At 37.6% G+C, this 15,893-nt stretch overlaps 4 protein-coding genes and 1 pseudogene across 5 annotated transcripts, besides 5 other annotated features; 4 read left to right on the top strand and 1 right to left on the bottom strand.

The window, feature by feature from the left end:
- Positions 1–1,278: part of a mobile genetic element that runs on past the window's edge.
- A 180-nt stretch (positions 1,279–1,458) lies between these two features.
- TVAGG3_0694030 (cysteine S-palmitoyltransferase protein) lies at positions 1,459–3,615 on the top strand (the record flags this gene model as incomplete). The annotated part of the gene is made up of 1 exon (XM_001317118.1): positions 1,660–2,268. One exon carries the CDS (start codon positions 1,660–1,662, stop codon positions 2,266–2,268), a length of 609 nt encoding a protein of 202 aa, XP_001317153.1.
- Positions 3,616–3,680: 65 nt separating this feature from the next.
- Positions 3,681–5,666, bottom strand: TVAGG3_0694020 (spectrin binding; the record flags this gene model as incomplete). The annotated part of the gene is made up of 1 exon (XM_001317119.2): positions 3,759–5,645. One exon carries the CDS (start codon positions 5,643–5,645, stop codon positions 3,759–3,761), a length of 1,887 nt encoding a protein of 628 aa, XP_001317154.1.
- A 1,299-nt stretch (positions 5,667–6,965) lies between these two features.
- Positions 6,966–7,058: a mobile genetic element.
- Positions 7,059–7,104: 46 nt separating this feature from the next.
- Positions 7,105–7,360: a mobile genetic element.
- Positions 7,361–8,316: 956 nt separating this feature from the next.
- Positions 8,317–15,160: a mobile genetic element.
- TVAGG3_0693990 (uncharacterized protein) lies at positions 8,319–8,684 on the top strand (the record flags this gene model as incomplete). Its single annotated transcript, XM_051243149.1, has 1 exon — positions 8,319–8,684. One exon carries the CDS (start codon positions 8,319–8,321, stop codon positions 8,682–8,684), a length of 366 nt encoding a protein of 121 aa, XP_051089736.1.
- On the top strand, positions 13,682–14,136 carry TVAGG3_0693980 (annotated as a pseudogene). Its single transcript has one exon. A coding segment is annotated over exon 1 (455 nt).
- On the top strand, positions 14,347–14,535 carry TVAGG3_0693970 (uncharacterized protein; the record flags this gene model as incomplete). The annotated part of the gene is made up of 1 exon (XM_051243148.1): positions 14,347–14,535. One exon carries the CDS (start codon positions 14,347–14,349, stop codon positions 14,533–14,535), a length of 189 nt encoding a protein of 62 aa, XP_051089735.1.
- Positions 15,161–15,837: 677 nt separating the features above from the next.
- Positions 15,838–15,893: part of a mobile genetic element that runs on past the window's edge.

Here is a 15,893-nt window from a genome sequence, read left to right as displayed (position 1 = left end):
TTCGCTCCGAAAATTCAAATATTGCAGACTCTACAGATTTAGAACCAGAAAATCAAAACCATCCTTCTACAAATCAAATGTCTAGTAATCTAGAACATAAGCTGGACCTTCTTGATCATATTGAAAAACAATTATCGAAAATGCGCTCGTTATTGGGAATTCTTCCTACTACAAATGCTATTGTTGGGCCGTCAAAACAAGTTTCAGTTAATAGCAAGCAAAATTCTGAAAAAAATAAGAAAAAATCTTCCATAACAACAAAATCAAACAATAAAAAACAAAATTCATCCGACAATCCTCCTAAACGTAAAGCTCCTATTTCGGAAAGGATTCTCAGCGATAATAACTTATATTTTCAAGTTCATCGAAAGAGATCGAAAAGCAAACGTTCCACATCTACAGAGAAAAAGTATTGATATATGAAGTCTAATTCCTTTTATAACTACTATATTTTTATTCTTATGACTAAAAAATAATATATTATTTAACAATTTTCATTTTTTTCTTTTAACAATTTCGTTTTATTTCCATTTATTGTTAAATGATTTTTAGCATACACCTTTCTTTGTTCATCTTCTAAATACAATTTATTTTTTCTTAGATATAATTCTATTCATTCAATTCGATCGTCATTTTTCAGTACATGATCGTAATTTTCAATTATTGATCGCAATTTTACTTCAGAATTTGTTCGCAATATTGCTTATCAAAATTATATCTCTATTCTCTCATTTCTGTTTAGTCAATATCATTACACTCCTATTGTCTAATAACATGCTATTAATTTTCTTAAAATTAAAAAAAAAATATCAACTTTTAAAAACAGAAACTTAACATCCTTAGGTCAATGGATTTTGATGTGAGATACATTTAATCTGTTTTTCTTTTTTTATTTTAAATAATTGAATATTTATAGTTGTTATGGGTCTTACATCATGTAAAACGAATTTTCTTAAAGTAAATTTACTTTTTCTTCAATCTTTCTTACATATTTATTAAAAAAAAATTATCCAAAAAAAGATGTTTTAGAATGAAAAAAAATAGAAAAATCTTCATTTATAGTCTTTCTTGAATGTATACGTTTTGATTTTTTTCTTTTTTAAAAAATTCAATTTCTAGAAAAATCGAGAAAAAATCATTTTCTTCTATTTTTTAGGACGCCATACCCATTGAAATCTCCTCTCAGGACGCCATAAACTATTCAATTATGGTGTAAACTTCTCAAAAATTGAATAGTTTACATCAGGACGCGTTAGGACGCCAACCCTTTACGCGCCCGAGATATTCATAAGAATTAAAATTTTCTACCTTTTAATTTACCTAAACAGTCTGATTACATATGTTATACTTCTTCAGCTCTCCTTTTAACCATTTTTTCTTATTTGACACTTTTCCGAAAAATATGAAAAGTATGACTTTACTTTTAAAGATGTATGCTAATAAGTCATTTAGGAGTAATTTCACATTAAAATTTCCCATTTTTGGAAAATGTTTGTTGTCCGATTTTGTGCAAAGTGTTTTCCAAACTCACTCGTGTTTACATTTTCATCAGTTATCTTCGGATGCGCACAGTTTTATTGTTTACCATTAGTGATGACATCCCCTTTAAATACAACAATCGCATCAGTATTTTGGGCCTTAAATTTAGCGTCATTTTTGATGTTTCAATGGTCATGGTTTACAGCAGGCTTTACAGATCCAGGTCGTGTTGAAGATTCTCTCAAAAGAAAAGGCGTTTTAAAGCAAATTAAACAAGGAGATATACCATTTTGTTTACAAGCTTGCAAAATATGCCCACACTGCCAAATTCCTGTTCCAGCTAGATCATATCACTGTTCGATGTGCGAAACTTGCGTTTTACGTCAAGACCATCATTGTGGAGTGATTGGTTCATGTGTTGGCGATAGGAACTTCAAACCTTTCATACTGTCATTCTTTTATTCAGGAATTTTCGGAATTTTTGTTGGAATTTCAGGAACTTGGTCGATTGTAGCAACAGGAATAAATGTAATTACGTTGATTGTATCTATATACGGATTTATATTAGGTTGCATTCTAATTGGCTTCGGATCTAGCTTTGCTTATCAATCTTTTGAAACTTTCAGTCATACTCACCAAAAAGCTTCGATTACATGGAAGAGAGGTGTGCATTTGCTGCTTGAAACATTTGGACCTACTTGGAAAGAAAGATTATTACCAAACTATTTATACGAGACAGAATTTGCTTGGCCAGATATTGAATGGACTGTAGGAACTCCCCTCCTTTAATTTTTATTTATTATATTTAATTTTGTATATTATTGTTTATTAATAAAAATTTCTATCTTCAATATCAAAATAAATGAACAACTCCTCATCAAATCTTTTAAAATAAGCTGGGCAGCTAATCATGACTAAAGAAAACCCGGAAATGCAATAAAAAAGTTGTCGAATTTAATTTGTTAATCAATATTTAGTTCTAACATATATAACAAAATATAGAAAAAGTAAACATATGAATTCAATAGAGTAGCATTTTAAGATTTTGAAATATTATTTTAATTTTCTAGACAGACCTGATTTCATACGGAATTATTGGTTAATTTATCTATGGAATAAGCACGCTATACTGAAAACATCATTAAAACACATAAATTCAGATATTTCAAAAGATAGGTGATAAAACTTCTTGAATCTTGATTAGAAGGATTAAAATGCATATAGCATTGGATAGTATAATTAAAGATCAATAAATCAATAAAAAATAAAGATATATATTCTCATATAATATGAAGTTCATGAAAATAGTTATTGATCTGCTACTGGAGATGACTCTTCTTCAATAAAATCAAGTGAAACAAAATCAGAATCTAACTTTTCACATTCTATTTTTGTATAAACTTCTGTTTGCTCGATAGCTGGTTCGCATTCATTATTTTCTTGCTTTGGGACTTCATACTAAGATAAATTTGTCATAGTTTTAGAGATATTCCTTAAGATTGTAGCTTTGTCAATATCTTCTTTAAGATTATATTCCATTGGGTATATTTTCTTCTCTGAAAGATCTATGCCTTATAATGGATCGTTGGTATTCAATAATTCTGTAGGAATGCAAATATGGACCCAATTTGGAGTAATTTTATCTTTTTTGACATATGGACTAACAGATGGATTAACATTTGGACTAACATATATAGCATATGGTTTATTTATGGAATTAAGAAAATTAACAGCTCTATTTATACTCTTTTCAGTTCTAAGTGAATAGCGCCGATCAGGTTTACCATCCTTTCTTTTCCGGGCAATATTATGGTCTAAAATACTTATGGTTTCATACGGCGAGAGATCATTAAATTCTTTCAAGGTCATTCTTATTTGACTTCAATTTTTTTTTTTGACTTATAGTTTCAAAATATCATTCATTGATTAATCAACCCAAGTTTTACCAATATTTTTCCATAATACTCTAGGGTATGCATAGTGTTATAATATAACATCAAATGCCACCAATAATTACTTTTATCCGACATAAGAATTTTAACTTTTCATCCAAAATATTGGGACATAAAAAGCCGATGAGAGTCTCCATTTTTAAAAAATTGAGACTCTTCCAGAAAGTGGGAAGCTCTCCCCTAAAGTTACTGGCACAAAATTGTATAAATTGGGCTAGAAATAGTGAAGTTAAACTTGAGATTATGTCAGAAAGGGTTAATGGTGCACCCTTAAAAATGATTTTTTATTATTTTCGAGAAAATTTAAAATTCTTTTTATTAATAATTTTACTTCTTCTCGTTATCATCGTTATCAGAAGCTTCAGCAGCCATCTGACTCATTAACTTATCGAGGTCTTCATCATCATCGCTTCCAACGTCAGCAGCGAGATCTGCCATAAGCTTATCCATATCCTCATCTTCTCCATCAGCATTTTGAGCAGCATCGATTTCTAAGTCAGCCATGAGAGCTGCCATGTCTTCATCCGCACCATCATCACTACCGAGTTCTGCTGCAAGTTTGGCGAGTTCATCGTCTTCTTCCTTCTGCTTCCTCTTCTTCTTTTCTTCATCTGTTTCTTCTCTCTCGAATGTATCTGTCTTCTGTCCTTCCTGTGCCTTCTTCATCTCTTCCATCTGCTTCATGAGATCCTCGTCATCTTCTGCAGCTCCGCCTTCTTCATTGACACCTTCTCCTGACCTCAACTGCTGCAATACGTTGTCAGCGTTGTCGTCTTCTTTCTCTGTGTCTGCGATAGCTGCTGAAAGACTCTTCTTCCTCTGTTTCTTTTCGCCGTTTTCTTCGTAGAATTCTGTGTTCTCCGCTTCTGTAGCGTTCTTTGTTGCAAATTGGCCGTGCGCCGCATTTGCTGCTGCGAAATCTGGTGACGCGCACTTCCTGATGAGGGCAGCAAGGTCTTCGCGACCAGATGATAATGCGTATTCGACAGGCGTCTGGTTTGTTACATCTGTTGCATTTAAGTCTGCACCGTGAGTTATGAGAAGTGGAATAAGATCTTCTCTGTTCAAGAACAAAGCTGTATGTAATGGTGTACGGCCATCCCACTTCTTTGTTTGAGATGCAGAACTATCAAGTAACATGCGAACTGTATCGAAACCAGGGCCTTCGACAGATACATGGAGTGCTGTCCAACCAAAGTCTGGCTCGAGTATTTGTGGCTGGAAAACTTTCGGATCTTCGATATTGACAATCGTGCCGTGATCAAGAAGGATTGACATGATCTGGGATTTACGTCTGAGAGCAGCCCAGTGAAGTGGTGTACATCCGAGCGAATCTGCGCCATTAACTTTGGCACCTTTTTCTAATAAGATGTTTAAGCAGTCGACACGGCCATGACGAACAGCTGTATGTATTGCGTATGTACCACCAATCTCGGCTTCAAGGTCAACCTTCTCTTCCAGAAGACGCTTGAGAGATGCTGGTTTATTATGTAAAATTGCGTAGTGAATATCGAATGGAATAACTGGAACACCTTTTTCTATTAAAACTTCCATGGCTTGAATGGAATTCCAGTAAATACATGTCTGCATTGCGACATCATCTGCTTTGATGCCGTATTCAATGAGCATCTTAACAATTCCTGCAAAGTTGAAGCAGCAAGCAGTAAGAAGTGACATGGAGCTTGGCTTGGCACCGTATTGAATTAATGAGGCAACATTATCTATTTTTCTTGCATAAACAGCAGCTTCAAGAGCATCATCTAATGGTCCATTGTTAATGAATAAGTCAAGCATCTTTGGATCTGTTGCGTATTCACCTGCATAGACAATATCACAAGGATCTGCTCCTGAGCCAAGAAGTAGGTTAACGTGATCTAGTGTAGAGTACCTAACAGCAAGCATAACTGGTGTTTCGCCCTTGTAAATAGAATTTAAGCGAGCTCCTGCTTCTATAAGTAAAACTGCAGTTTCCATACTTCCAACATAGGATGAGCAATTAAGTGGGGCCATGACGTCACCAACTAAGTTAACAGGTGCGCCCATTGCAATTGCTAATGCACAGCAGCCTGGTGAATCTGATAATGCTGTGATTTGTGTTAAGAATTTATCTTGAACTTTGAGTGTGCCAGGCTTGCCATATGTGAGAGATCTGAATTTCTGTGTGTTGTCTAAATGAATGGCTTCAAGCAAGGCATTTTCCAATTGCGATGCCATTTTGTGAGTTCTTTTTTTTTTGATGAAGTTTACAAATTTCTTCGTGATTCTATTTTATGTGTTGAGACCAGTATTTGAGTAAAATCTATTCAACTATAGGAATAATTTTTTTTTGAGTGTGCTACCCTCCAAAATTCAGTTTTGTGCGGTGAAACCTGTTATTGAGGAAAACTGTTGAATCTGGTCGTACCGTTTCGAGCCGTGTTTAAGCCATGCAAGAGTCAGACTTGGATGATATAAGTTATTAGTTGATCTGAATCTTCAATATCTAAGTTGATGTATTATTCTAGTTTTGAGCATACACATAGATTTTAGTGAGTATTTGCATATATGTCTTATCATTTCTTAGTGGTTTACCGCATGATTTGCATTAAAATAGAATTGATTTGAGGAATAATTGCAAATAAGCGAGTAATTATGTTATCACATTGGATAACCTATCTTAATATTATATTTTGGACGAATTTTAAGTGTCACAGAAATTGAAAGCAATAATATTTGCGGGAAGATTTGAATGGATATTTCGGTTGGCGGGGAAATTTGAAAGAAAAAGAGGCGCCAAAAAAGGTGCCATTTTTCATTTGGTTTTCTCTCTCGAGCAGCCAAGTAAATCTTCATTATTTATTGCACCGCACAACATGCAATGACAAAACATGAAGAAAAGAGTTGGTCTCGAAGAGCTAGCCAAAGAGAATTTCATTGATCTCCTGAGCTATTTCTTTCTTAGTTATTACATCGCACAACATGTAATGATGATAAGTGTAGTAATAAATAGTTTCTGATGATCAATTGCATTAAGGCCCAACACTAATTCCCTGCAGCTGTTTGGACTTTCAAACTAGAGACACCTTCGATACTTTCCATTGACTCTTACCGGTTATCTCACGCCTGTCTCTCTTACTTTTGCGTCTATTCAGATTCATCTTTGCAATCCCAACACTTATTGTATACCACTACTTCTTGACCCATCAAAGGTGTCGGATGTGATTTTACTCGTAAAGGTCAAAGCATTCCCGTCAAATCGTAAAAATGTCATAATCTCATGGTGGACCATAGCTGGAGTCACCGCCGATAATCTACTTGCTGAGATGCTACGCAGCCTTTGGTCTGGCCAATCATAGTGCTGCTCCATCCACATCAGCAAGTGATTTCAGCATCAGATCTCCGCTTAGTCTACCATGAGAGTTCTGCAAGCCAGAAGCGCAATATCTATGCAGCCTAGCTGCAATGGTATAGTAGCTAGGCTGCATGGATACTGCGTTTATTGAGATATTAGTTATACGTCATTGCCCTCATACTTTATACTGCTGCTTCCTGGTCCTTAACGTCCCAGGAATGTAGAATTACTCGAATGAGGCAAAGTCCTTCCGAAGTCTCGCATTTGATGAGAGGCCTCGGAAGGACTTTGCCTTATAATACTTTTACTACAGCTCCATAGTCCCCAAAGGGCTAGGGATTGTGTAATTAGTCGGATATGGCAAGCTGCTCTAAAGTTTCTTTCTCATCATATGGGAGACTTCAGCCGAACTTTGCCTAAGGTAATTTTGTTGTGGTAGGTGGTTCACAAAGAGCGAGAGAACATGTATGTAATTCATTTATGCTGAAGATATCTGGATGTCTTTCAAAAGAGTAATGAAATCCAGAAATCTTCAGCATAAATTGATGCAGATGTGGTTCTCTGGATCTTTACTGGCCAGAATGCATATAAAAAGTTTCAATATAGTTAAAATAAAGAGTTAGTAATAAATTTCTTATTAATTGTAGAAACTTTTTAATTATATGTTAACTCATATTTCATATCAGCATGGTATCATGTTTTCATAGCGGAGATCTATCTATTTTATTATTATTAAAATAAATAGATTTAAACAAAGCTTTTGAACGGAATTATCGCAAGAAATGAATACAACAGAATTTGATAAGTTAATTCTATGATTTGATCTGTTAATATTTTCAGTTTTACTTGGAGAAATTGAAATTTGAATCACAAATTTTCCAAAAAAAATTCAAATTTAAAATTTTGAATGTAATAAATGAGAGATTTTTCATCATTTTCTCTATTTTGAAAAAAATTTGGAAAAATAGCATGACTTCTGATTAAAGCACAACTTCAGGGGGAGTGAATGTGTGACAACGCCGAGCTTATTTGCCCATATTTTGATAAAAATTCCAAATTCACGATTCAAGCAACTTAACAAATAGAAAAGTCTTTGGATTTTGCATTCTCATATGAAAAATGTTTTACATTTAATACATCGAGCTCAAAATGGCATAATCAAATTTTCAATTTCAATTTAGCAAAAGAATTACTTAGTGGGTTTGCATTATAATCACATGAATTACAGTATGAATATGATTATCACTACGTAAATACTACAATTTTAGCATTAACTACATTATTTCTAATAAAAATTTGAACGCTATGAAGAATGAATCTAGTTTCAACTATATAAAAAGCTTTATTGATGTCAGTCTTAATATCTCATTCTGGGAGACATTGCTAGTGCATGCCTCAGATAATGATACAATTTTGCTCAATCAGAAGTTGATTGGGGAACTTTTGACCGACGAGAGTGTATTATGCACTCTTGTCGGTAACAATGTGCCATCCGTGGAGACATTGCCTATGTATGTCTCCCACAATGGCACAATCTTTTTGCAATAACAAGACGATTGCACTTTGCCTGTCACATACATCTCGACAGAGGCAACATTCGATATGAAAGTTTCCTCTGTCGAGAAACTTCCTCACACCTCAAGAGATGCGAAGAACTTTTGACAGGCAAAGTGCAATATATAGGATTGCACTTTGCCTGTCACATACATCTCACAGAGGAATTTCATATCGAATGTTGCCTCTGTCGAGAAAACTTCCTCACACCTCAAGAGATGCGAAGAACTTTTGACAGGCAAAGTGCAATATTGATAGGTGATTGCACTTTGCCTGTCACATACATCTCGACAGAGGCAACATTCGATATGAAAGTTTCCTCTGTCGAGAAACTTCCTCACACCTCAAGAGATGCGAAGAACTTTTGACAGGCAAAGTGCAATATTGATAGGTGATTGCACTTTGCCTGTCACATACATCTCGACAGAGGCAACATTCGATATGAAAGTTTCCTCTGTCGAGAAACTTCCTCACACCTCAAGAGATGCGAAGAACTTTTGACAGGCAAAGTGCAATATTGATAGGTGATTGCACTTTGCCTGTCACATACATCTCGACAGAGGCAACATTCGATATGAAAGTTTCCTCTGTCGAGAAACTTCCTCACACCTCAAGAGATGCGAAGAACTTTTGACAGGCAAAGTGCAATATTGATAGGTGATTGCACTTTGCCTGTCACATACATCTCGACAGAGGCAACATTCGATATGAAAGTTTCCTCTGTCGAGAAACTTCCTCACACCTCAAGAGATGCGAAGAACTTTTGACAGGCAAAGTGCAATATTGATAGGTGATTGCACTTTGCCTGTCACATACATCTCGACAGAGGCAACATTCGATATGAAAGTTTCCTCTGTCGAGAAACTTCCTCACACCTCAAGAGATGCGAAGAACTTTTGACAGGCAAAGTGCAATATTGATAGGTGATTGCACTTTGCCTGTCACATACATCTCGACAGAGGCAACATTCGATATGAAAGTTTCCTCTGTCGAGAAACTTCCTCACACCTCAAGAGATGCGAAGAACTTTTGACAGGCAAAGTGCAATATTGATAGGTGATTGCACTTTGCCTGTCACATACATCTCGACAGAGGCAACATTCGATATGAAAGTTTCCTCTGTCGAGAAACTTCCTCACACCTCAAGAGATGCGAAGAACTTTTGACAGGCAAAGTGCAATATTGATAGGTGATTGCACTTTGCCTGTCACATACATCTCGACAGAGGCAACATTCGATATGAAAGTTTCCTCTGTCGAGAAACTTCCTCACACCTCAAGAGATGCGAAGAACTTTTGACAGGCAAAGTGCAATATTGATAGGTGATTGCACTTTGCCTGTCACATACATCTCGACAGAGGCAACATTCGATATGAAAGTTTCCTCTGTCGAGAAACTTCCTCACACCTCAAGAGATGCGAAGAACTTTTGACAGGCAAAGTGCAATATTGATAGGTGATTGCACTTTGCCTGTCACATACATCTCGACAGAGGCAACATTCGATATGAAAGTTTCCTCTGTCGAGAAACTTCCTCACACCTCAAGAGATGCGAAGAACTTTTGACAGGCAAAGTGCAATATTGATAGGTGATTGCACTTTGCCTGTCACATACATCTCGACAGAGGCAACATTCGATATGAAAGTTTCCTCTGTCGAGAAACTTCCTCACACCTCAAGAGATGCGAAGAACTTTTGACAGGCAAAGTGCAATATTGATAGGTGATTGCACTTTGCCTGTCACATACATCTCGACAGAGGCAACATTCGATATGAAAGTTTCCTCTGTCGAGAAACTTCCTCACACCTCAAGAGATGCGAAGAACTTTTGACAGGCAAAGTGCAATATTGATAGGTGATTGCACTTTGCCTGTCACATACATCTCGACAGAGGCAACATTCGATATGAAAGTTTCCTCTGTCGAGAAACTTCCTCACACCTCAAGAGATGCGAAGAACTTTTGACAGGCAAAGTGCAATATTGATAGGTGATTGCACTTTGCCTGTCACATACATCTCGACAGAGGCAACATTCGATATGAAAGTTTCCTCTGTCGAGAAACTTCCTCACACCTCAAGAGATGCGAAGAACTTTTGACAGGCAAAGTGCAATATTGATAGGTGATTGCACTTTGCCTGTCACATACATCTCGACAGAGGCAACATTCGATATGAAAGTTTCCTCTGTCGAGAAACTTCCTCACACCTCAAGAGATGCGAAGAACTTTTGACAGGCAAAGTGCAATATTGATAGGTGATTGCACTTTGCCTGTCACATACATCTCGACAGAGGCAACATTCGATATGAAAGTTTCCTCTGTCGAGAAACTTCCTCACACCTCAAGAGATGCGAAGAACTTTTGACAGGCAAAGTGCAATATTGATAGGTGATTGCACTTTGCCTGTCACATACATCTCGACAGAGGCAACATTCGATATGAAAGTTTCCTCTGTCGAGAAACTTCCTCACACCTCAAGAGATGCGAAGAACTTTTGACAGGCAAAGTGCAATATTGATAGGTGATTGCACTTTGCCTGTCACATACATCTCGACAGAGGCAACATTCGATATGAAAGTTTCCTCTGTCGAGAAACTTCCTCACACCTCAAGAGATGCGAAGAACTTTTGACAGGCAAAGTGCAATATTGATAGGTGATTGCACTTTGCCTGTCACATACATCTCGACAGAGGCAACATTCGATATGAAAGTTTCCTCTGTCGAGAAACTTCCTCACACCTCAAGAGATGCGAAGAACTTTTGACAGGCAAAGTGCAATATTGATAGGTGATTGCACTTTGCCTGTCACATACATCTCGACAGAGGCAACATTCGATATGAAAGTTTCCTCTGTCGAGAAACTTCCTCACACCTCAAGAGATGCGAAGAACTTTTGACAGGCAAAGTGCAATATTGATAGGTGATTGCACTTTGCCTGTCACATACATCTCGACAGAGGCAACATTCGATATGAAAGTTTCCTCTGTCGAGAAACTTCCTCACACCTCAAGAGATGCGAAGAACTTTTGACAGGCAAAGTGCAATATTGATAGGTGATTGCACTTTGCCTGTCACATACATCTCGACAGAGGCAACATTCGATATGAAAGTTTCCTCTGTCGAGAAACTTCCTCACACCTCAAGAGATGCGAAGAACTTTTGACAGGCAAAGTGCAATATTGATAGGTGATTGCACTTTGCCTGTCACATACATCTCGACAGAGGCAACATTCGATATGAAAGTTTCCTCTGTCGAGAAACTTCCTCACACCTCAAGAGATGCGAAGAACTTTTGACAGGCAAAGTGCAATATTGATAGGTGATTGCACTTTGCCTGTCACATACATCTCGACAGAGGCAACATTCGATATGAAAGTTTCCTCTGTCGAGAAACTTCCTCACACCTCAAGAGATGCGAAGAACTTTTGACAGGCAAAGTGCAATATTGATAGGTGATTGCACTTTGCCTGTCACATACATCTCGACAGAGGCAACATTCGATATGAAAGTTTCCTCTGTCGAGAAACTTCCTCACACCTCAAGAGATGCGAAGAACTTTTGACAGGCAAAGTGCAATATTGATAGGTGATTGCACTTTGCCTGTCACATACATCTCGACAGAGGCAACATTCGATATGAAAGTTTCCTCTGTCGAGAAACTTCCTCACACCTCAAGAGATGCGAAGAACTTTTGACAGGCAAAGTGCAATATTGATAGGTGATTGCACTTTGCCTGTCACATACATCTCGACAGAGGCAACATTCGATATGAAAGTTTCCTCTGTCGAGAAACTTCCTCACACCTCAAGAGATGCGAAGAACTTTTGACAGGCAAAGTGCAATATTGATAGGTGATTGCACTTTGCCTGTCACATACATCTCGACAGAGGCAACATTCGATATGAAAGTTTCCTCTGTCGAGAAACTTCCTCACACCTCAAGAGATGCGAAGAACTTTTGACAGGCAAAGTGCAATATTGATAGGTGATTGCACTTTGCCTGTCACATACATCTCGACAGAGGCAACATTCGATATGAAAGTTTCCTCTGTCGAGAAACTTCCTCACACCTCAAGAGATGCGAAGAACTTTTGACAGGCAAAGTGCAATATTGATAGGTGATTGCACTTTGCCTGTCACATACATCTCGACAGAGGCAACATTCGATATGAAAGTTTCCTCTGTCGAGAAACTTCCTCACACCTCAAGAGATGCGAAGAACTTTTGACAGGCAAAGTGCAATATTGATAGGTGATTGCACTTTGCCTGTCACATACATCTCGACAGAGGCAACATTCGATATGAAAGTTTCCTCTGTCGAGAAACTTCCTCACACCTCAAGAGATGCGAAGAACTTTTGACAGGCAAAGTGCAATATTGATAGGTGATTGCACTTTGCCTGTCACATACATCTCGACAGAGGCAACATTCGATATGAAAGTTTCCTCTGTCGAGAAACTTCCTCACACCTCAAGAGATGCGAAGAACTTTTGACAGGCAAAGTGCAATATTGATAGGTGATTGCACTTTGCCTGTCACATACATCTCGACAGAGGCAACATTCGATATGAAAGTTTCCTCTGTCGAGAAACTTCCTCACACCTCAAGAGATGCGAAGAACTTTTGACAGGCAAAGTGCAATATTGATAGGTGATTGCACTTTGCCTGTCACATACATCTCGACAGAGGCAACATTCGATATGAAAGTTTCCTCTGTCGAGAAACTTCCTCACACCTCAAGAGATGCGAAGAACTTTTGACAGGCAAAGTGCAATATTGATAGGTGATTGCACTTTGCCTGTCACATACATCTCGACAGAGGCAACATTCGATATGAAAGTTTCCTCTGTCGAGAAACTTCCTCACACCTCAAGAGATGCGAAGAACTTTTGACAGGCAAAGTGCAATTTGATAGGTGATTGCACTTTGCCTGTCACATACATCTCGACAGAGGCAACATTCGATATGAAAGTTGCCTCTGTCGAGAAACTTCCTCACACCTCAAGAGATGCGAAGAACTTTTGACAGGCAAAGTGCAATATTGATAGGTTATTGCACTTTGCCTGTCACATACATCTCGACAGAGGCAACATTCGATATGAAAGTTGCCTCTGTCGAGAAACTTCCTCACACCTCAAGAGATGCGAAGAACTTTTGACAGGCAAAGTGCAATATTGATAGGTGATTGCACTTTGCCTGTCACATACATCTCGACAGAGGAAACTTTCATATCGAATGTTGCCTCTGTCGAGAAACTTCCTCACACCTCAAGAGATGCGAAGAACTTTTGACAGGCAAAGTGCAATATTGATAGGTGATTGCACTTTGCCTGTCACATACATCTCGACAGAGGAAACTTTCATATCGAATGTTGCCTCTGTCGAGAAACTTCCTCACACCTCAAGAGATGCGAAGAACTTTTGACAGGCAAAGTGCAATATTGATAGGTGATTGCACTTTGCCTGTCACATACATCTCGACAGAGGCAACATTCGATATGAAAGTTGCCTCTGTCGAGAAACTTCCTCACACCTCAAGAGATGCGAAGAACTTTTGACAGGCAAAGTGCAATATTGATAGGTGATTGCACTTTGCCTGTCACATACATCTCGACAGAGGAAACTTTCATATCGAATGTTGCCTCTGTCGAGAAACTTCCTCACACCTCAAGAGATGCGAAGAACTTTTGACAGGCAAAGTGCAATATTGATAGGTGATTGCACTTTGCCTGTCACATACATCTCGACAGAGGCAACATTCGATATGAAAGTTGCCTCTGTCGAGAAACTTCCTCACACCTCAAGAGATGCGAAGAACTCTTGACAGGCAAAGTGCAATATTGATAGGTGATTGCACTTTGCCTGTCACATACATCTCGACAGAGGCAACATTCGATATGAAAGTTTCCTCTGCCGAGAAACTTCCTCACACCTCAAGAGATGCGAAGAACTTTTGACAGGCAAAGTGCAATATTGATAGGTGATTGCACTTTGCCTGTCACATACATCTCGACAGAGGAAACTTTCATATCGAATGTTGCCTCTGTCGAGAAACTTCCTCACACCTCAAGAGATGCGAAGAACTTTTGACAGGCAAAGTGCAATATTGATAGGTGATTGCACTTTGCCTGTCACATACATCTCGACAGAGGCAACATTCGATATGAAAGTTGCCTCTGTCGAGAAACTTCCTCACACCTCAAGAGATGCGAAGAACTTTTGACAGGCAAAGTGCAATATTGATAGGTGATTGCACTTTGCCTGTCACATACATCTCGACAGAGGCAACATTCGATATGAAAGTTTCCTCTGCCGAGAAACTTCCTCACACCTCAAGAGATGCGAAGAACTTTTGACAGGCAAAGTGCAATATTGATAGGTTATTGCACTTTGCCTGTCACATACATCTCGACAGAGGCAACATTCGATATGAAAGTTGCCTCTGTCGAGAAACTTCCTCACACCTCAAGAGATGCGAAGAACTTTTGACAGGCAAAGTGCAATATTGATAGGTGATTGCACTTTGCCTGTCACATACATCTCGACAGAGGCAACATTCGATATGAAAGTTGCCTCTATCGAGAAACTTCCTCACACCTCAAGAGATGCGAAGAACTTTTGACAGGCAAAGTGCAATATTGATAGGTGATTGCACTTTGCCTGTCACATACATCTCGACAGAGGAAACTTTCATATCGAATGTTGCCTCTGTCGAGAAACTTCCTCACACCTCAAGAGATGCGAAGAACTTTTGACAGGCAAAGTGCAATATTGATAGGTGATTGCACTTTGCCTGTCACATACATCTCGACAGAGGCAACATTCGATATGAAAGTTGCCTCTCTCGAAATCTATTACAAATAAAAAAGAATTCCATCCCACTTACACTCTATAATACAACACTATCAATATGATCAAATCACATCCATATTAAAATATGAAAAATCCAAAATTATTCTCTCTCAAAATCATATATCCACACATATCACAACGCGTTGTTGCAATTTCTTCATAAATACTAATTCCAATCTTATATAATATACAAAAAATATCTTTATTTAAATATATCTTAGTACATTCAATAATAATTATACTAGGTACATCTATCACGTTAAGTAAACACATATTTATTATGATTTTAATAAAATATATTTAATATCTTTTTCAATATATAGTATTTATGCAGCATTATATGGTGTTTTCTCTTCCCTATCTGTCATATGTTATTATGAGAGTGTATAAAAATTTTGCATGTTTTTCGTCTTTGAGACGGTCTATTGACCATGCTTTGAGACGAAAAACATGCAAAAAAAAACGAAAGATGCGCGGTTGAGCCTGCATCGGTAGTGGTGCATGGGTTGATATATATTGTGCCTCAATTTTAAAATTTTGTCAAAAGATGAATCAAATTAAGAAAGTATTATGAGATAAGAAATTAGATTTAATGTTATTGAAGTTATATGAATATTTATAAGATGATTTGTTATGTAAAGTAGTAGAATTAGGATAATGAATTTGTATTTATTTGAGATGTTAGGAAGTTTCTCGGCAGAGGCAACTTTCATATCGAATGTTGCCTCT

Source organism: Trichomonas vaginalis, chromosome III (genome assembly GCF_026262505.1).
Source record: "Trichomonas vaginalis G3 chromosome III, whole genome shotgun sequence".
Taxonomy (NCBI): Eukaryota; Parabasalia; order Trichomonadida; family Trichomonadidae; genus Trichomonas; species Trichomonas vaginalis.
The sequence above is the reverse complement of the archived record's forward strand: the minus strand, read 5'-3'. Positions and strand labels throughout refer to the sequence as shown.